We start from the raw sequence: 22,676 nt of genomic DNA on the forward strand, positions 1-22,676 counted from the left end.
TAGCTTATCTAAAGTGATCATCAAGTTGGGCCATTTCCAGCACAAATCCAGGTTTTCTCGCCCTCCACCCCCCCACACAAATTCACTCTCCTGCTGGTGATACCCATCCAAAGTGACAACTCTCCACACAATGCGCATGATAATGAAGGTGGGCCACCCCCAGCACAAATCCAGGCCTTCTCACCCCCCCCCCACCTCCATACACACACAAACTCACTTTCCTGCTGGCAATAGCTCATCCAAACTGACCACTCTCAAAGTTTAAATCCAAGTTAAACCAGAACATCTGGGGGGGGGGGGTAGGAAAAAACAAGGGGAAATAGGCTACCTTGCATAATGGCTTAGCCACTCCCAGTCTCTATTTAAGCCTAAATTAATAGTATCCAATTTGCAAATGAATTCCAATTCAGCAGTTTCTCGCTGGAGTCTGGATTTGAAGTTTTTTTGTTTTAAGATAGCGACCTTCATGTCTGTGATTGCGTGACCAGAGAGATTGAAGTGTTCTCCGACTGGTTTATGAATGTTATAATTCTTGACATCTGATTTGTGGAGAGTGTGTCAGTTTTAGCAGCCCTCTCCCCAAGCGTTGGTGGCTGCATCATTGCTTCTTGGGCTCAGCTCTCCAGCCTACACTGCTTGGGCTTCCCTAATGTTTCTGTATCAAAGCTGGGCTCCAGCTGTGGCTCCCAACCCCCTTTTTTGCATGGCTTCATGGAAGAGTGAAGGGAATGTGCACTGTAAGCCAGTTAACTTCCCCTTATGGGGAAAGCTGGAGAGCAAGAGGCAGGTTGCAGCAGAACAAGGAGATGACAAAATGTCACCCCACTGCAACAAAATGATGCATTTTGTGGCATCTTGGAAAAATGCCAAATTATGTGGCTGTGGATCTGCCGTGTCTACAAAGGAACAAGTGTGTGTGGAATCAGGGTCTGCCCTAGACCAAATGACACCCCAAGCAAGGAACGTCTTCGGTGCCTCCCTCTTTTGTTAAACTTTTGAGTACCTTATTTGTTGTTGCAGTTGTAGCCCATTTCACGACTTTGATGCACTGCTTGCATGCATGATTTATCCCTATCATTTAAGATGATAAAGTTGCATGCTAGGATCTGTAAATCTGTATTTAATCATGCAATGTATAAGCAAATAAAAAAAATTGTTTCCTCTAAGCTTATAGAAACTTTTAAATTTTAAGAATAATTGAAATGTACTAACGTCAAGAAATTGAACAGTGCACCAACATTGGGTGGACCCCAGTATTAAACAGTGTTACGGTGGGCCTTAGAGTGTTAACCCTAGTCCTTTAGTTCAAATGGTTGTTTTTTCACCTTTGCCCTCACAAACTGAAGCACAGTGTCAGAGAGATCCAAAGATTGGCCAGTGGCATTTTCAAGTGGTAAAATAGCAAACGATGTCAGTCTCTCATCAGCAATCGTCGATCAAAGATACGTTTTAATGAGCATGAGTTTCAAAAAGCTGCGCTCCCCACTTGCGACTGTCCAGTTTGGCCAACAGTGCCCCTCTGCCATGTACATTGGCCAAACTGGACCTTCTCTACGTAAAAGAATAAATGGATACAAATCAGACGTCAAGAATTAGAACATTCAAAAACCAGTCGGTCACTCGATTACAGTCCTAAAAGTTGCAATTCTTCAACAAAAGAACTTCAAAAACAGACTCCAACGAGAGACTGCTGAATTGGAAATAATTTGCAAACTGGATACAATTAACTTAGGCTTGAATAAAGACTGGGAGTGGATGTGTCATTACACAAAGTAAAACTATTTCCCCTTGTTTATTTCCCCTCCTACTGTTCTTGTAAAGTGCTGGAAATGGCCCACCTTGATTATCACTACGAAAGGTCGTCCACCCCCCGCTCTCCTGCTGGTAATAGCTCACCTTTCCTGATCACTCTTGTTATAGTCTGTATGGGAACACCCATTGTTTCATGTTCTCTCTGTATATAAAATCTCCCCACTATATTTTCCACTGTATGCATCCGATAAAGTGAGCTGTAGCTCACGAAAGCTTATGCTCGAATAAATTGGTTAGTCTCTAAGGTGCCACAAGTACTCCTGTTCTTTTTATGGATACAGACTAACACGGCTGCTACTCTGAAACCTAACATTGTCTGTGAGGATCTTCCACCTGATAGTTGATGCTAAAAACAGGATGTTTATCCTTTTGCAGTACTCTGAAGAGAGATACTGAATCTAAAGACGATGATGCTACATCTGGCACAACCAGGTTGAGAGAATGGCAGCCACAAGGCACAAAAGCTCTTGGATTCAGCACAAGGATCCTTGCCTGGACGCTACTGTTTCTTCCTTTCACGTTCATGCCATTGTTGTAACCTTGGCCACGGCAGTCCCGAAGCTTTTATTTTATTCTCATTTAAAACATTCATAGTTCTGCTAGGTCTTTTCCAGTAGAGTCATCCACGCACCGGAAACAGATAAAGCATTCGTTTACGTGGCTACAGCCTCCCTCATCAACAAATCTTATTGTAAACATCTTTCCACTGGGTCTAATATCAGGAATGCAGACCATTTTTATGGCATAGTACTTCGTTTTGCTGAGCTGCATCAATATGTTATCAAACACCTTCCATTCCATAAAGTCAATCAATTTGTTTTGAATAATTTTGCTGCAGTAATGGTCCATAGCTTCTTTACAAACACTCTAGGTACGTGCTCACGCATAACATCATCGTATTTCCCCAGGAGTTCTACGAAACTGAGGAAATTACCATTATGCTCAGTGAACAATTTATGTGGCGAGCCCTGGAAAGCCAGATTATTCTTTGCTAGGAAGAGGATAATTGAGATCAGATGCTTGAGCACATTCCTCCAGTGCTGGGTATCTGCATTAATGTTGCACTGGTTTTCTTCATATGTGCATTTATTCAGCTTGAGTCTGGACTCGACCTCCATCCATTTGGAGTAAGCTGTAAAATGGCCAGGTGACTTTTCATGTTGCTTCAGAGAATCCACTAAATTATGGCAGTGATTGTAACCGGAAAGTGCAAGCAGTGTCTTGGCATTCTTGTCAATTATTTTGTAACAAAAACAGAATGTGTTGTCCATTGATTTTGAGTAGCTAACACCGATTCAGTTTCTCACCATTCTCAAACACTCTTTCGCAGTGTGACTTAGAGAAGTGTTGCTTCTGCTTATTTGCTGGAAATGTTATATTCTCGATTTTTCCTGGCCCGTTCAAAATTGTACTAATCATTATCAGCAGAGTTTAGGATCACTGGCCATAAAGCAGGATCTGATGTATTGATTTGTGGTGTGCATGTTTTTTCTCACTGCTCTTTCTGTCATCACTGAGACTGATTCATTATTGTTTCTCTCCTTTTCATGTAAACCAGATTTTTCTTTATCATCACTCTCCTTTACAGTGCCAGGAAAACTGGACGATTCTCCATCACTTTGCTCATCTTTCATTTCTTCTTTTCAGGTAAATCTGTTAATTCCTTAGTAATAGGACTTCCATTATTTATGCTTCGCTCCTCAATTTCTTCTGCACTGGGACAATCGGTATTGCCTAAAGCCTGGTCTATGTTCTGCTTCAGATGTTTTCCCATTAAATTTGCCCCTTGCTGCAAACTGGATTGCAGTTGAGCTTTTCCCTTCCTATACTGAGCTCCTCAAGGCTTCTTCGGGGGCATCTTTCATTTCCTACAAGGGAAAACAAACAATATTAGGGAGAGCAAAAGTCTATGTTCTGCAGTCTTAGAAAGTCCTCAAACATTACGTGTTAAGCATGACAAAAGAAGTAACAGTATTTCTGTTATGTTGTTGCATAGATAGGGGTTTGATAGATATCTCTGGCGTCTCATTAAATATGTCCTTTATTAATCGCTACTTAAACTCTTCAAGTCTTAAAACACAAGTACGCTTTCACAATTATACAAAACAAGGTTCGCAGTATTGCAGTTGGGCTCTCGCTTCACTTCAGTTTGTTCTTTATATCTCGCTGACTGACTGGCGAATCCCCACCCTTTTATACTCACAAGGGCCCGGCTGACCACTTTGTAGGAGGTTTGAGGAAAATGTAGTTCTCAAAGTCTGGAAGGTTCCATGAGATTCTACAAAGGTCCAGAACATTGTAAAAATTGAATCCACATATGGAATACCTGAAATGTTTTACTTCAAACATCCTGTTTTCCCTTTGTCGCTAACAACAAAAACTGTACCCCTAGCCCGGCACCCCAGGTGATTGCCTGGCTCGCTTGGCCCTAAATACATTCCTGTGTGGGATTGGTGGGACTCTGTGAGTGTGTGTGTGAATTAAGAATCCATGAAAGAAGGAGGGCACTGAATGCTCACAGGAAGACAGAAATAGGATTATACTTACTTTCAAGGGTATAAGCTGACTGTTAGAGCTACAGATTCCATTTTAAATAAATGTGGGTGAGATACATAGTAGGCTCATATGGTGTCTGCTACAGGTAAAGTTGCAAAAACATTTCTGCAGTATCCCCTCGTTTTCATATGCTTATTTCCTGAAACTTTTGTTTTGCACTGAAATTTTCCATACATAGCCTCTATCCCAGTTTTTTGTGTGTGTGTGATGCTTGAGCAAACTCCTTCCATCTCCTTTAGATTTGAAAGTCTAGAGTGGAAAGGCTATGTTCTTCACCGTGTATGTAAGACTTTAGCACCATTTACACTTTGAAACTTGTGCAGGAAGGACTATGTACGTCAGCATATGCTATGTTAAGCTTAAAAAACGCTTTGAGAATTGTACAGCCTATTTTACTGCATCTTTAAACCTAAGTATTTTTGTTCTTTGTCTGATTTTAATCTATTGTGTGCTTTCTTCTCAGGTTTCTAGCAGAATACCATGATGACTTCTTCCCAGAGTCTGCTTATGTAGCTGCATGTGAAGCTTACTACAGCACCAAGAATCCTCGGGCAATCTACTGAAGCTTTTAGTGAACAATAAATCCTACTGTACGTAGCCCATGGCTATGCTGCTTTGCCACATAGCTACGAGATGAAGATGAAAGGGAATTTGAATGGCCTTTTTCAGATAGGAAGAAAGGAGTCGCTTCTATGACTACTGGATTCGTTAGCAGAGATGGACCACGTCTTGTTTCAGAGCCGTGCAAAGATTAAATTCTGAATTGCTCCAAGTGTTGCATGTAAGCTGCACTGCTAGAAGAAGCCCTGCACTGATTTCTAATGCATAGGACTGCATATAGTTCTTATTAAGAAGGGTGGGGGGGAAAGCAGGTGCATTAGCAGTGGGACGTTTTCATAAAAACAAATACCACATGCTGTCTTTCATTTTAACGTGAACTGTTTTCAGCATGAAAAGTAAAACTGGCTTCACTCTCGTGTAAGGAGAATGCATAACTGGCATCCAGTGGATTTCGTTTCACACACAGAACCCATACTTCATTTTGTGCAACGGTCATGGCAGGAAAGAGTGCTGTATATAGAGGAAGAGTTGCATAGCTATTTTATTGTCCTGGTCTCTGAGTCAAGGAAGTAGTTTTCTGTGGCTTAAGTGAAAAATGTAGCTTGCTTTTTCTTTTAAAAAGGTATCTGTTTCTTACCCATAGTAGGTTGCCACTGTTACGAGTGCAGACCTCACCCGTGATTTGTCTTATCCATGTCTGAATGATTCCTAAAGGCATCAAAGAACAGGATGTTCTAACTGCTTCTCACAGAGGAAGCATAGAGTGAATAAAGTGACAGCAATTACTTTTGACAAACTTTTTTCTTAATAAAGAAACTGGTTGGTAATTGAAGGTGTGATATTTGGGTGGATGATCTCAAAAATGGAGTTTTGTTTGGGTTTTCTTAGTATATTTTCACTAAATATTATTATGTAGAGAATGAGGGGTGGACTGTAAAAATGGCACCTTTTTATTGTACAATTCTGCTGTCTGTCATTTAAACCAGAGGCACATCTTAGATTTATACTGACAAATTTTACTCTCTTTAGCACTGCAAAACTCATGTAGCTGTGTGAGAATGAGCTGGATTCTGTTATCCCTCTGACAATACATATTTGGCAGAATTAACTAAACCAATTCTGTTTATCTTGGGTACTTCCGTTACTGTGAGTGCCTACAATCATTAACGTATTTATCCTTACAACACCCCTGTGAGGTAGAGAAGTGCTGTTATCCCCATCTTGGAGATGGGGAATCTGAAGCACAGAGAGGCAAGTGACTTGCCCCAAAACACAAGAAACCTGAGCACAAAATTGACCCAAGGTCTCCCAAGTCCTGGGCTAGTGCACCAATCACTGGTCAGTCCTTATTCCCTTGAAGTACCTCAATTACAGAACGATTGCCTGTGATTCTGGAGCCAAAAAGAACCCACTTGAACTTGCAGATCTTGGAGTAAGTAAAACCATCTCTTTACATGTAAATCACAAATATATTCTGTAAGGAGTAACCCAGATCTGAAGAAAGAGCTTGGTGTAAGCTTGAAAGCTTCTTTCTCACCCCAACAGAAGTTGGGCCAATTAAAGATATTACCTCACCCACCTTGTGTGTCCAATATCCTGGGACGAACACAGCTACAGCAGCACTGCATTACCAGTTAATGCCACTTGTCAAGAGTGGAATGGCATGGAAAGCCTTTGAACTGAAAAGCTAGAGATGACCTTGGTTTTAGTGAATGAGACTCTGCAAAAGAAAAACTTCTACATAGACGTAACGTCAGCGTAGCTACACTCATTTTGGATCCATACCAAAATGAGATTTGGAGACCCTTATTTCTAAAGGTTCATTTAGTGGTGCTATTTTTTAATTGTATTCCTGTACTACCAAGTTTCCCAGGCTATCGTCTCCATTCCAAAACTGTAGAGATTCTGAATCTGTAGTACAAGCTCACAATCCTCTTTAATATGGGACACTCCTGTCATAAACTTGATACAGCAGGTAAAAAATACCATTCAAATATTAATGTCTAACAAGATATTAAGCTTAGAATATTGCTGAAACTCCATCCTTAATCCTTTCCATTGTGGCAGAGTATTGCAGTGCATATGATAGGTCAAATCTTTTTTCCCTATCAATGCCTAAGAATAAGAGGGCAGACTGAGAATAGAATTTAAATCTTATTGCATGGTTATGTTTTAACTGTAACAGTGACATTTTGTGCATGCCATAATTATTTATTAATGTCTGTATTCAGTTATCTCAGTGATTTGAGAAGCAGCATAGGTAGTATCTGCATGCATTGTGCCTGGTTCAAACCAGTTGTGTGAGCAACTCATTTTCATGAGTAGCCACTTCTTTTGCATCCTATAAATCTGCTGCAACATGTGAGAGCCTGGTCGAAGTATTCATTGATTTGTGTTGAGTATAACACTAAAGGCAACCTGCAAATCTTCCTACAAAATGTCTTCATCTGGAGCAATATGTGACTTGTCCATTTATGAGGACTATTTGCCACATTACCAGATTCCTCAAAGGGAGCAGAGAGACTTGCAGGCTATCTTTTCATACCTATGGTTTAATTATAGTGGTACTGAAGAAGCTGCTATAGGTGAAGGTTAGAGAGCATTTTGGTTACTTGTAATATGTTTTGTAGGCTGCTTGTTTTTAAAAAGAAAATCCTCCCAACAGAAATACTTTGGTTATGCTTAGATCTCACGTGTGTGGCTGAGTAGGAGGTAGTTTTTACTAATTGTTTGTTTTTTAATCAAAGTTTAATATGGATTTTTATACTTTTTACTGTGAGTAAGTCACTAGTGCACAGTTATCGAATTACTCTGGCATTAAATATCTGCTGTTTTTAATAAAATTTTTTGAAATGTACAATTGATATAAACAGCAACTAATTGGATTTTTTGTAAGGATTTTACTCACTGACGGATGATATGATGCACACAGTATATATGCAGTATTGCCAACCCCAATCATTCTGAAAACATGAGTTATGCCCCCAAAAGTCATGAGATTGGCTTACATATCATGTTTACCTTCTGTTTTTGGGTCTCTAAGGTATACATGGGTCAAGTTTTTATGCTTTTCACTGCAACTATGAGTTAGAAAACTCCCCCCCCCCCCTTTTTTTTAAATAAGAGCTGAGATTTTCAGCTAATCACAGGCCTCCAAGAGCTGGGACTTTAGGAAAGTATCAGAAGATTGGCAATAAAATTGTGAGTTGTCAACACTGCATTGTTGCAGGATGCCATTACATTCAACACACACTTTGCAGTTTTTCTGATGCAAACAGATGTGGGACATAACTCTGCTTCCAATAGGAGTGTTTTTCAGGTAAGAAGTAGTTGCTTAGACAAAATTGTACTTTATAAAATGGCCTACCTATGCCAAAAGGATATATCTATAGTTTATGGAGCAAATAATACATTTTTATGACTTTAAGTTTGCTTGCAATGAATATTAATGTCTAGGTAAATAGTGTATCAGCACGAAATTACACTTCTTTAGAAAGAAAGAAACAAACAAGATGACATTGTGACACTCTTGAATTACTGATATAGTGGTGACGTTGTTCATATTGCTCCTGATCCCCTCCTGAATGTTTCAATTTCTTTTGCTTATCATAAGAATAAGGGGAAAAAAGTTACCAACTGATATTGTCTTAATCCTCTTTATTACTGAACCCAGAAGAGACAGGAACTAACTTGTTCTTTCTATCACGGATCAAGCACACACACTATGTATTAGCAACAGTGCAAGCTGACTTGAGGCACTATAGTTGCTTGTGGCTAATGATATTTGGATCCTCTGTAAGTTAGAGCCCCATTGATTATAAATCCCTCCTCTGCCCTTGCACCAAACTTATTACAGATGTCCATGTGCATCACCATATTACTAAACAAGAACAACCAAAAAGATGACGTCTCTAAATGGAGGACAAAAGCTAAAAAGAAAAAAAAATGCCCAGAACATGGAAGAAGCATAATATTTGCCAATTTTGTCTATGCAAATAACTGGGTAATTTATTTGGGTAATTTATTGTTTGCAGGAAGAAGCGGCTCTGTGTGGCTTGAAAGCTTATCTGGAAGCATTTTGGCCAGATGGCAAGTATAAATGTCTTCAGAGATGCTGGGTTGAGGAGCATGCTGTATGGCAGCTCCTTCCAAACCATTAGGAAAGATGTAGTTAGTAATTCCTTCCCCAGAACCAGTTTCATTGTTCTTGCCAATGTGGGAGATTCGATGTCTCCAGCCTTGGATACTGGCTGTAGTATCCCCTTGTGCTTAGGGAGCGCACACAGCCACATTGCCTTCTATGCAAAAACATTGGAGGATGGGAAAGGGGCTACTCTGCTGTCTTTTTTTACCCACATGCCCCTATGCACCAATAATAGAATGGCCCTAATTTTAGCACAAAAGGGATGAAAGCCAACTATTGGACCCAATATAGCCAACAGCACTAACTTCAGACAAATAAATGTATTAAATGCTAATTAGTGAGTAATGGAAAGGGTTAAGATGCTAGTGAGAAAAATACAAAGACTATTATTTTATTATCGGCTGGGATAGAAGATATAGCCAAGGGTTCATATGATTCAAAAACTATTGAAGACTGCTGTACAACAAATGGGCATTTTTATTATTAAGCACAGATAACATCAGTGATTTGGGGAAGGACAAATGTAGTTCCAGTCTTTATGAAGGTGAAAAGGAACTCATCACCATATTCACATTGTGCTGAAATTCATGTGAAATTTACACTTTGTACCAAAGATCTTGACTGCCCCCCCCCTTTTTTTTTACGATGGTCCCTGTCTCTAAATAATGCTTTCTGGCTGTTTAAAGATTTTTTTAAATTGGGGTTGAAACTGCTGCAAGTAACAGTAAGAAGTAGTCAGTGCCAGCAAATGTCAAAACACCAGTACAGCTTTCTTAGGGTATGTCTATACTGCAGCTGGGAGAAGTCTCCCAGCCCAGGTAGGTTGACTTGCGCTAGAAGGGTTCAAGCTAGCATGCTTAAAAATAGTAGTGTGGACATTATGGCTTGGGCTGTGAAGCCTGGGGAAGAGGTGAGCTTGGGAGCCCAAGCTCTGGCCCGAGCTGCAACATTGAAGCACCATTTACAGAGCTATTTACATAAGCTGCTGATCTGGACTGGACATAAGCTGCTGATCTGGGGGCTTCCTCCCAGATGCAGTGTAGACATGCCCGTAGAAGCCAAGTTCATTCAGGGCTTGTATGTCAGCTGGAGAAGATGAGGAAATCGTGGCAGCCAAGATGAGGAAACTGAACAAGTGAGTCAAATGGAAGTGTAAATTATATCTACATATGAGGGGGAAGAAAGATTGATGAAGACTTCACTAACTATGCCTGTAAAAATGCTAGGGAAGGGGCCCTGCACTGTTCAGTAATGCAGTGACCACATCTGCAAACCCCACACGTAAAAGATTTGGAGATGCTGGAGGTATCCCTGCTGCTTCTGGCAAAATGTAAGAATCACCCATTAGAACAAGATATTTTTTTGGGATGGGGAAAACTGCTGTTATTCTAACAAAAGTGCAGAGGGAGATTAGAGTTTCCACCTGAGATTTGGGCTTCCTAATAGAGGATTAAATTGAACACCAAATGGTGTTCAATCTGTGTGCTTGTCAATAATTAAAGAGTACTGCCTCTTTCATAGGCAATAATCAGTTTGGGGTTCAGTAAAGGGAAGTGAATTCCAAGTCCCATCAAACTGGTAGATGTTTTTATTACTGTGAAAATGGAGGTGAAGGATTCAAACTGTAAATGAAGGAAGATTGTTTCCAAAGGGGCTGTTCAAGCATTGAAAAGGAAATGGTTTAACCTAGTTTTTTGAACAATAATAGTTTAACATAGGGGTTCTCAAACTTCATTGAATCACAACCCCTTGTGTCAGCAAAATTACCACATGACCCCGGGTTGAGGGGAGGGGGCTGGAGCCTGAGCCCTGGGTCAGGGTGGAGCTCAGGCTTCAGCTTCAGCCCTGGGTCCCATTAAGTAATGCTGTCCCTGGCAACCCCATTAAAATGGGGTCACGACCACTTTGTGGTCCTGACCCACAATTTGAGAACCAAAACAACTTTTGGACCTTTCTTATTTCCTTGTCTTTGTTTTAAGGCAGAATTGGGAGGGAGCTCAGATTCTCCATATGTATTGTAACACCACAAGCCATGCTAATTTCTAGAGTGGGAAGCATAAGAGAGAGGCTGGAAATCCGGTCAAGGTTATAAAACAATTTCCCTCTCACCAGTATGAGAACCCCATTTTCATGAATTTTGGGGTAGATATTTTTTTCAAGTCACATAACATGAAGTGTTTTTTTCTGCTTTAGTTGAAGAATGTAAGGGTGTAGTGATCAACGGCTCGATGTCTAGTTGGCAGCCAGTATCAAGCAGAGTACCCCAGGGGTCGGTCTTGGGGCTGGTTTTGTTCAACATCTTTATTAATGATCTGGATGATGGGCTGAACTGCACCCTCAGCAAATTTGCAGATGACTCTAAGCTGAGGGGAGAGGTAGATACACTGGAGGGTAGGGATCCAGAGTGACCTAGACAAATTGGAGGATTGGGCCAAAAGAAGTCTGATGAGGACAAGTGCAGAGTCCTGCACTTAAGACGGAAGAATCTCATGCACTGCTACAGGCTGGGGACCGACGGGCTAAGCAGCAGTTCTTCAGAAAAGGACCTGTGATTCAATGAAGTGGACGAGAAACTGGATATGAGTCAGCAGTGTGCCCTTGTTGCCAAGAAGGCTAATGGCATATTGGAGAGTGTCCAGTGGAGGGTAACGAAAATGATCAGGGGCCTGGGGCACATGACTTATGAGGAGAGGCTGAGGGAACTGGGCTTATTTAGTCTGCAGAAATGAAGGGTGAGGGGGGATTTGATAGCAGCCTTGAACTACTTGAAGGGGGGTTCCAAAGAGGATGGAGCTTGGCTGTTCTCAGTGGTGGCAGATGACAACAAGGAGCAATGGTCTCAAGTTGCAGTGGGGGGAGGTCTAGGTTGGATCTTAGGAAACACTATTTCACTGGGAGGGTGGTGAAGCCCTGGAATGGGTTATCCAGGGTGGTGAAGCCCTGGAATGGTGGAAGCTCCATCTTTAGAGGTTTTTAAGGCCTGGCTTGACAAAGCCCTGGCTGGAATGATTTAGTTGGTGTTGGTCCTGCTTTGAGCAGGGGGTTGGACTAGATGACCTCCTGAGGTCTTTTCCAACCATGATATTCTATGGTTCTATGAAGTTGACTAGGCCAAGCCTACATTAAAAACATAGGTTGACTTAGCTGTGTCGCTGAGGGCTGTGCTATATCCACACTGCTGACTCAGATAGTTAAGCTGATCTAACCTCTGGTGTAGCTTGATGGAAGAATTCTGTCAGCCTAGCTACCACCTGCTAGCTTGGTGCATTAACTATAGCAATGGGAGAACCTCCCCCTGTGCTGTAGGGAGAGTCTGTACTGAAGCACTACAGCCGGCAGTGTTTTTGTTGCTGGCAAGTAGCTTGACAGTTATGAGTACAGGAGTCATTTGGACAAGAGAAAATGCAGTAGCCAATCAGAAAAGAAATACTTGCAAAATGTGCAAATCTACGTATTCTGGCTGTAATGGTTATCCAGTTAGAGTACAGAGATTTACATACTGTGTGGTTATTGAGAAATAACAGCATAATGATGAACACAAATAGACTAGTTGTATTATAAGATATTGCCTAATTGATTTGTGCAGTCACACATTAGTAATTATACAGCATCCCTTCACCTTGACAGAGACCAAAATTCTATTTTGATATAATAATATTTGAATGGAAAAAAGATATCTGGTCAACCTATGGTGTACAGCTTAATGTTGATATCTTAATGTCTGTCAGTGCTATGATAGGAATACTTTTTATGTTTAGAATAACTGAGGGGCGGATGTCTGGCCAGAAGCTTTGAGGTGAAGTGAATTTGTTTTATTACTTAATCTTAAGAGCTGTCGATAAGTTACTACTTCTGTTTCAAGCTTTTATAATATATCACGAACATGCAGATGCTGACATTTCTCTCTCCTTCCTAATTTGGAAACAGATAAGATGAAAAATAAAGTACAAGATTTCTTCTGTTAGTAAAATTGATCTGTGTGCATATCTGTTTAAATATGCAAAAGCATGCAGTTGTCATTATCATGAGTCAATAATTAACACATGTTGTCATGCTGTACCTGAGCTCTGTGTCACTGTTTTTAATTAAAACATTTATTTAGAAGACTAATTTGGGAGCTCAAAAATATTTCCAACCAATGAGACTAAGCTCTCATTACTGTGTCATGCTTAAATAAGTAGTAAGGTAATCATGGTATAGGTACTTGGAGGCACATAAGTTGACGAGTTGTAGGCAACATGAGTTCATAAACAGTATGTGCCAAACTTAATTGCTTTCTTTACAATTTCAGTAGATAATGGACATAACCTAGCTAGATTTCTGTAAAGGTTCAATGGGTTACCACATGAGTCTAATTAATTAAGTTAAATGATAGTTTGAATAAACATAATTGTGGTGTTAATACAAAATTGGCTGAACCACAATAAATAGAGAACAACTATAAATGGTAAAATAGCAAAGTGGGGCTCAGCAGGGATCTGTATTGGAACTAGTATTTTTACATTTCTTCTTACGTGATCTAGAATAATAACAGAAGTAAAAACTGTACATTAATCAGATTCACAGATGCTACCATATAGCGAGTGATTTCAAAGGAAGTGCTTGTTAGAGACAAACTATGGAATGTGTTAATCCAATTTAGAGAAATGAGAAACACGGAGATTTTTGAGAAATGCAAGGCAATTTTGTAAGCTAAGATAACACTAATGTAAGTAGCCACTGGAGTCGATAGATTACTGCTTTTGCCAGCTGACAAGAATACGTTTTCTATAACTCTGCCTCATGTCATATAATAGGCCAGATAATTCAGCTCAGGCTTTAACAGCAATCTTGTGTGTCACACTCTTTTTTTCCTCAGAAGTAGAGCTGGCTGGAGGACAACAATTAAAGTAAGTGACAACTTTTGTAATTTGTTTCCATGCTACATTGGAGTGAAAGACAAATCTTTTCACAAAACAGAATTGTGTTGAAATGTCCATTTTCATATGGTCATGTCAGGTTTTCAGTTTGTGTCTTGGCGTTCCTCTGTCTCTCTCTGGAAGTGACCAAGGAGACTATACCTCAAACCTTCCCATTGAAAACTGCATCAAAATCAATTCAACTCTGGCAAAAGGAGCAAATGGAACAACCTGAATCCCTCATTGTGGGGAAGGACTTTGCACAAAACCAGAGGAGAAGGTTGCTGTGCTTCCAAATTTTCTGAAAAAGAGTGATATTGCAGATAAATATGAGAAGGAGAAATCCTCCTCATTGATGTATGTGGCAGATGTTAGGGGCTTAGGAATGTACAATAGATTGTGCACAAAGAGTAGATCAAGCTGCTAAACAAAGCCATCTAAAGCTTTTGAGATTATTGTGATCCATGAAATATTGTCACTTTACAAGAAACCAGCTGACAAGGAAAACCACTGACTATTCCTTGTGCCCTTGGGCAAGTCACTCAATCTCTCTCTGTGCCTCAGTGCATCTGTAAAGGGGGGATAACTACACTTCCCTACCTCACAGGGGTATTTCTAAAAATTGTGAAGTGCTTGGTCGCTGTGATGTGGGTGGGTGGGGGGTGACATGGGTACAATAGATATCTAGATACTTTTCCAAATGAAACTGGTAGCAAGCAGTGAAAGAACTGAAGTGCATGTACAAAACTGTGGCAAGGCATTAAGACCAAAAAAATAGCACCCTTCCCGTCCCCCCCCCCAACCCTACTTGACAGTCGAAGCATGGAGGCCAAGAACTGATCTGGCACAGAATGAGTTACCCCCTGAAAGTGGTCCCTTTCAGTGCTGGGGTGGGAACGTATTGATGGATGAGACAAAGGAGCTTGCGGTATCTTTCTTTAAAGAAATAGAGGGTGTTATATGAAATAAAAATTGTTCCTGCAACACACTCCTCTATTTTCAGAGGGGAAAACAGGATAGTGCACACACACGGCTGCTCCCGCTGCCATGGCCGTTGCATTATACGGGTTGGGGTGCTATTACATAATGTGCCATGGACACACATTCAAAAGGTTCTCCTTAAACCCGAACTATTAAAACATGATCTCTGTTTATTTTTTATGCAAAGCACTGTTTTGGGGACATTTTGTTCTGTCTCTCATTAGCATAATATTTTCTTTTCCACTTCCTGTTTGTATGTTACGGTCATTTTTTTACATGTTTTCCCCATGGTTTTCTAATCCTTTCCTAATGAGGAAGACCACTGGGGTCAGAAGAAAGGTACATCACTTTAGAAGTCCATGTAAGTTTTCAAAACGATTGAGCAGTTTTCTGTTTAAGACTATTGGCTTGTTTCACATCTCTTGGTGAATGTGGCATGCAAATTAACCATGCAGCACCAGGGGTAGGGAACTCACTCAGGATCCCTGGGGAAGAAGCAGTTTGCTGGGTATGCAAAACTTCTGAAAATCAGGCTCTTTCTTTAAGGTTTCTAAATGCAGAGTTAGAGGCCAAATTTAGCTCCTTCCCCTTCCCGTTTTTAAAAATGCCTCCCAATAAACTTATATGTAATTTTGTTTATTATTGAATGCACAACCCACAATATAATGGTAGAATACTCTTTAATCAGTAGCCTGTAAAAATTAAAGAAAAATGTTAGATGGAAAATGTTACATTGACAAGTGCGGTTGTATTTGTTCTCTTTGTTCTATGCAGGAGCGTAGCCATGGGTGGGCCTGGGTTGGCTGTGAGCACGCATGACTACCTAAATCTGCTCAGGGTGTAGTACTGCTAGGTGTAGCTATTACTAATAGTTAAGCAGCAGTGATTTTCAACAAAGTGGATGACCAGCTGTCTACCGTGGAGTAAGAATGGACTTTATTTTGGGATTCTACCACAGAGATTCCTGGAGAACAACTAGGACTAAAGAGAATTTAAAAAATGCTGGATTACAGATGATAACTTCAAATTATGGGTGGGGGAAAGGTGTAGTGCTGATGGGAAGGCCAGAGGCAAGTCACTGAAGGGAGGAGGAAATGGGTAGTAGAGGCAAAGAAGCTTGTTGAAAAAGCAGTCAAGAAGTCTGGTAAAATGATCATAATCAATAGTGAAATAATATGGCACTGTGCATTGAGGAAGCCTTTGAAAGACATGACCAGAAATGTGAATCTGAGACTTTGAAGGCCTCAGTTGGACATCTGTTCTCATGGCTTCTGCCAGTTAAGGACAAAAACAGAGAACACTGCCAGGATATTGATGCACAACTTAAGCATTGGGGTGAGCATTTTTGTAAAGTAATGAATGGATACCTACCAGAATGTAAACTATCACTTCATCCAAAATGAACCCCGCAGAAAGAAGCTTGGTGTCACTGTCCACAGCATCACTTCCTCTAAACATTTTCTGAAATAACAACTCACCGGATCTTCACAATATTTCATCTGAACTGCTTAAGAGTAGAGATCTGGACTTGGCTCAATGGCTTCATAGAGTTGTCTTAAAAGTTTGAGAAACGGGTCACATTTTAGAAGATTGGGAAAGGGGGGGCTGCGTCTTCCCTTTTTTTTAAAAAATGAGCGAGAGCAGCGTGCTCAGATCATAGGGAATTAATGCTGCTGACAGTCCCAGGGACGGTGTTTATGATCATACCGTTGAGCCAACTGAAATTTTGTCTTAACCCAAAAACAAGAGACAACCAGTGTGGTTTCTGCACCGGTTGATTTACAATCCATGCAATTTATGTTGTATGGAATGTTACTGAAAAACAAGTATAGCAACAAAAGGGAGTTATTAGACTTTGTTTATAGACTTTGCAGCTGCTTTTGACTTACTGCGTCAAACAATACTACAAATACTTCCACACCAGTATGGGGTGTCTGAGCACTTAGTGTGCCTAGTGCGGGAAAGGTACCACAGTATATTTAGCTGTAGGCAGGCCAATGGATGAATTAGGCTGGTTTTCAGTATCAGCAGGAGTACACCAGGGATGTTTCTCTCACCTACCTTAGTTAATAGTTTCATAGACTATCTGATGACAAAGCTGATGGAGGCCAAAGTAGGCGATGTGAAATTTTGAGATTTGTCTTTAGAGGATCTCTAGTATTTGGATGATATTACCCGATTCTGAGAGGCTACCGACCAAGTACAGTTAATGCTGAAAGAGCTGTGAAAAACTGCAGAATCTATGGGACTTAAAATCAGTAGTGATAAAACCTGTCTTCCATAAAACAGAAATCAATGATCTGCCAGCACTGCATTTGGATGGTAATGACACTGAATGGATGAATAGTTGTATCTATCTGGGTAGTCAGTTGACAGAAGGAGGTTCTATAACTGAAGTAATCATGTCAGACTGGTCTTGCATCAGTGGCATTTCAGCATCTTCAAAGGCCTCTATTTAGATGGTGGGATGTCTGTGTGACAACTAAGATATAAGTATTCAACACGGTAGTAATGACAGCTCTGTTACATGGAGCAGAAACGTAGCTGGAAAAACAGCTGAGGAGAGAGAACTAAACAGTTTTCACTGTCCAAAGTTATGGTGTATTTTTAACATCCATTGGTTTGATTTCTTCACAAATGAAGAGCTTCTTAGACACTTCCAGCAAGTTGCAGTCTTGCATCAGTTGAGAACAAGATGACTGCAATGATAGGGTTATGTCCAATGTGCAGAAGAAGGTACGCTTTGACAGAAGGCTTATAGAGCTGAAACTGAAGGAAGTAGAGCATGAGCCAATCACAAATGAGGTTGGAAGATGCAATTTTGAGGAATTTAAGAAGCCTAAATCTTCCCATACTGACTCTTGCTGAAGGAAGAAAACTTTCAAGGGATCATTTAAGCTTATAAATTCAGAATTGATAAATGATCAATTCTACATGCCACCATGGCTACACTCTGTAGCAACATGAATATGCTGCGCTGTACTACTACCAGGTACTCCTGAGCATTACTCAGGCACCTGAAATCCAGGATGGATTGACACTTTGTCACATCAGAAAGCTATGCTCCACCAGCTCTGCCGTGTCATTTTGAGCCACCCTGTGCATGTGCCTAGTTTGGCAAGTGAAGCCTCACATCCAACAGCACCATGGCCAGAAAGAGGGCAGGGTGCAGTGTCATGGCCCCACCTGTGTGCAGAAAGACGAGTCACGTGCTGCTGTGGTGGGCTCCTCCAACTTGGTGAGTGGTGAGAGCCAATGGGCTGGAGCCGGGAGCTAGGCCCAGCCCCTGGGGACAGAAGTACTTCTACTGGGTGAATGCCTGGTGCTTGCTGTCCAATTCCCCTCCCCCCAGGACCTTCCTTCCACAATGGCCTCACATTCTCTCTTCCCCCTCCCCAGAGAGAGGGCTTGTCCTCATGCACACAGGGGAGGGGGAGGTGCCTATCCACCCTGTGCATCTGGAGAGCCCTTCTCTGCAGAGCTGGGATCCTGGTCACTCCCCCCACCCTGCTACAGAACCACCCTCCCTAGAGAGTCGACACAGACCCTCCTCCTCCCTGAGTGGGTGTTGAGGCAGCTCCTCTGCCTCATGGGGCCCACACCTTATTTCGCACTCCCAGAGGCCATAGCTGTGTGTACCAGGGGCAGGCATCTCCTCCAGTCAGATAAGTTTCTCTTGCTTCTTCCCTACCGTAGATCCAGGGAGTTGGGCAGGCTTGGACTCAGGTGGCTAGTCTGTGCTGCAGCATCCACACCGCTATTTTTAGTGTGCTAGTCTGAGCAGGGCTAGTGCGAGTCTGTCATTTACCATCCACCATATGTTAGGGCCCACCCAAGTTTCCATTCCGCACTACACCACTGGTTCTATGTGGTTTGTATTGTTTTACAGCCCATTTTAAAAAGGAATCCAAAGTAATCACTATATTTTTGGCCTGCCACAAAATATATTAACATTTTTCACCCCGTCTATATATGTCTTAAAAGTATGTGTAACAGGACCATGTATTTTGTTTCCATTAGAACAAAGCTGGTTTGTTTGGTGGTGGTTTTTTTTAAAATATTTAGGCTTGAGTGAACTGAAAGGGGAAAGGGACAACTAAGATATAAGTATTCAACATGGTATTAACGACAGCTCTGTTACATGGAGCAGAAACGTTGTAGGAGTTGTAGACCAAGCTGGATGAGCAAGCATCTCAGAGAGGTGATTAAGAAAAAGCAGAATTCCTACAAGGAGTGGAAGATGGGAGGGATCAGCAAGGAAAGTTACCTTATTGAAGTCAGAACATGTAGGGATAAAGTGAGAAAGGCCAAAAGCCATATAGAGTTGGACCTTGCAAAGGGAATTAAAACCAATAGTAAAAGGTTCTATAAATAAGAAAAAACAAAGAAAGAAGTGGGACCGCAAAATACTGAGGATGGAGTAGAGGTTAAGGATAATCTAGGCATGGCCCAATATCTAAACAAATACTTTTGCCTCAGTCTTTAATGAGGCTAATGAGGAGCTTAGGGATAATGGTAGCATGACAAATGGGAATGAGGATATGGAGATAGATATTACCACATCTGAGGTAGAAGCCAAACTCGAACAGCTTAATGGGACTAAATTGGGGGGCCCAGATAATCTTCATCCAAGAACATTAAAGGAACTGGCACATGAAATTGCAAGCCCATTAGCAAGAATTTTTAATGAATCTGTAAACTCAGGGGTTGTATTGTATGACTGGAGAATTGCTAACATAGTTCCTATTTTTAAGAAAGGGGGGAAAAAAAGTGATCCGGGTAACTACAGGCATGTTAGTTTGACATCTGTAGCATGCAAGGTCTTGGAAAAAATTTTGAAGGCGAAAGTAGTTAAGGACATTGAGGTCAATGGTAATTGGGACAAAATACAACATGGTTTTACAAAAGGTAGATCATGTCAAACCAACCTGATCTCCTTCTTTGAGAAGGTAACAGTTTTTTTAGACAAAGGAAATGCCGTGGATCTAATTTTACCTCGATTTCAGTAAGGCATTTGATACGGTTCCACATGGGGAATTACTAACTAAATTGGAAAAGATGGGGATCAACATGAAAATTGATCAGTGGATAAGGAACTGGTTAAAGGGGAGACTACAACGGGTCACACTGAAAGGTGAACTGTCAGGCTGGAAGGAAGTTATTAGTGGAGTTCCTCATGGATTGGTTTTGGGACAAATCTTATTTAATCTTTTTATTAATGACCTTGGCACAAAAAGTGGGAATGTGCTAATAAAGTTTGCAGATGACACAAAGCTGGGAGGTATTGCCAATACAGAGAAGGACCAGGATATCATATGGGAAGATCTGGATGACCTTGTAAACTGAAGCAATAGTAATAGGATGAAATTTAATAGTGAAAAGTGCAAAGCCATGCATTTAGGGATTGTCATAAATAGAAAGGGAAGGGTAAACACCTTTAAAATCCCTCCTGGCCAGAGGAAAAATCCTTTCACCTGTAAAGGGTTAAGAAGCTAGGATAACCTCGCTGGCAACTGACCAAAATGACCAACGAGGAGACAATATATTTTCAAAGCTGGGGTGGCGGGGAGAAACAAAGGCTCTCTCTGTCTGTGTGATGCTTTTGCCGGGAACAGAAAAGGAATGGAGTCTTAGAACTTAGTAAGCAATCTAGCTAGATATGCATTAGATTCTGTTTTGTTTAAATGGCTGATAAAATAGCTGTGCTGAATGGAATGTATATTCCTGTTTTTGTGTCTTTTCGTAACTTAAGGTTTTGCCTAGAGGGATTCTCTGTTTTGAATCTGATTATCCTGTAAGGTATTTACCATCCTGATTTTAACAGAGGTGATTCTTTTACTATTTTTCTTCAATTAAAATTCTTCTTTTAAGAACCTGCTTGCTTTTTCATTGTTCTTAAGATCCAAGGGTTTGGGTCTGTGTTCACCTATGCAAATTGGTGAGGATTTTTATCAAGCCTTCCCCAGGAAAGGGGCTGTAGGGTTTGGGGAGGATTTTGGGGGGAAAGACATTTCAAGCAGGTTCTTTCCCTTTTATATACATGTTAGACGCTTGGTGGTGGCAGCAATAAAGTCCAAGGGCAAAAGGTAAAATAGTTTGTACCTTGGGGAAGTTTTAACCTAAGCTGGTAAAAATAAGCTTAGGGGGTTTTCATGCAGGTCCCCACATCTGTACCCTAGAGTTCAGAGTGGGGAAGGAACCTTGACAGGGATTAATAACAAGAATTTTTGTTATAAACTGGAGACACATCACTTTGAAGTAACAAAGGAGGAGAAGGACCTCGGAGTATTGGTTGATCACAGGATGACTATGAGCCACCAATGTGATATGGCTGTGAAAAAAGCTAATGTGATCTTGGGATGCAGCAGGCGAGGTATTTCCAGTAGAGATAAGGAGGTGATAGTACCGTTATACAAGGCACTGGTGAGACTCAACTGGAATATTATGTGCAGTTCTGGTCTCCCATGTTTAAAGAAGGATGAATTCAAACTGGAACCGGTACAGAGAAGGGCTACTAGGATGATCCGAGGAATGGAAAGCATGTCTTATGAAAAGAGACTCAAAGAGCTTGGCTTGTTTAGCCTAACCAAAAGAAGGCTAAGGGGAGATATGATTGCTCTCTATAAATATATAGAGGGATAAATACGAGGGAGGGAGAGGAATTATTTAAGCTCAGTACCAATGTGGACACAAGAACAAATGGATATAAACTGACCATCAGGAAGTTTAGACTTGAAATTAGACAAAGGTTTCTAAGAAGTGAAGTTCTGGAACAGCCTTCCAAGGGGAGTAGTGGGGGCAAAAGACATATCTGGCTTCAAGACTAAGCCTGATAAGTTTATGGAGGGGATGGTATGATGGGATAGCCTAATTGTGGCAATTAATTGATCTTTGACTATTAGCAGTAAATATGCCCAATGGCCTGTGATGGGTTGTTAGATGGGATGGGATCTGAGTTACTACAGAGAATTCTTTCCTGGGTGTCTGGCTGGTGAGTCTTGCCCACGTGCTCAGGGTTTAGCTGATCGTATTTGGGGTCAGGACGGAATTTTCCTCCAGGGCAGATTGGCAGAGGCCCTGGGGGTTTTTTGCCTTCCTCTGCAGTGTGGGGCATGGGTCACTTGCTGGAGGAGTCTCTGCACCTTGAAGTCTTTAAACCATGGTTTGAGGACTTCAATAGCTCAGACATAGGTTACGGGTTTGTTACAGGAGTGGGTGGGTGAGATTCTGTAGCCTGCGTTGTGCAGGAGGTCAGACTAGACTATCATAATGGTCCCTTCTGACTTTAAAGTCTATGATTCTATGAACTGTGTTTAAGATAGCTTGTTAATGTTATAGAAAAGCTTTGGTGCTGACTAACTGCAGTCAATAAGGATCTTTTAATGTAACTTCTGTTGTCTTGCTTGAATTGTAGTTTCACCTCTAGTTATAAAAGATTGCTGCTGGAACTGTCAGTTTGAGTAATTCCACATGCTTTTTAGGCCTGGAACTGTTAATGGACTTCAAGATCACCAATTTGATAAATAATTTAGCCTTGAGCCATTTTTATTGTAGCTTCATTTTTCATATTTTGCTTCTCTGTACTGATTGTATCAAATCTAAGTCTGCTTTAAATTTAAGTGTCTGGGTTTGGCAGGGGAACACGGTTTCCTAACCCATAGGAGTCTTACAATACAGCAAAGAAGCTTAATTCATACACTTGCTCTGAAAAATCAGATTTCTTT

General features: G+C 41.0%; 1 protein-coding gene across 3 annotated transcripts in view; it reads left to right on the forward strand.

The window, feature by feature from the left end:
• MSL3 (MSL complex subunit 3) overlaps nt 1–7,294 on the forward strand; it is a 39,436-nt gene extending 32,142 nt beyond the window's left edge. Inside the window, exons 13-14 of one of the 3 annotated variants that reach the window (XM_073354829.1) lie at nt 3,371–3,459; nt 4,832–4,925. In XM_073354829.1, coding sequence (XP_073210930.1) covers nt 3,371–3,459; nt 4,832–4,839 — 97 coding nt within the window. In that variant the 3' untranslated portion in view covers nt 4,840–4,925. Of the gene's footprint in view, nt 1–3,370; nt 3,460–4,831 lie in introns of all 3 variants that reach the window. The other 2 variants (XM_073354838.1, XM_073354823.1) reach the window with 2 other exon arrangements.
• Nucleotides 7,295–22,676: the final 15,382 nt, after the last annotated feature.

Source organism: Lepidochelys kempii, chromosome 1 (genome assembly GCF_965140265.1).
Source record: "Lepidochelys kempii isolate rLepKem1 chromosome 1, rLepKem1.hap2, whole genome shotgun sequence".
Classification (NCBI taxonomy): Eukaryota; Metazoa; Chordata; order Testudines; family Cheloniidae; genus Lepidochelys; species Lepidochelys kempii.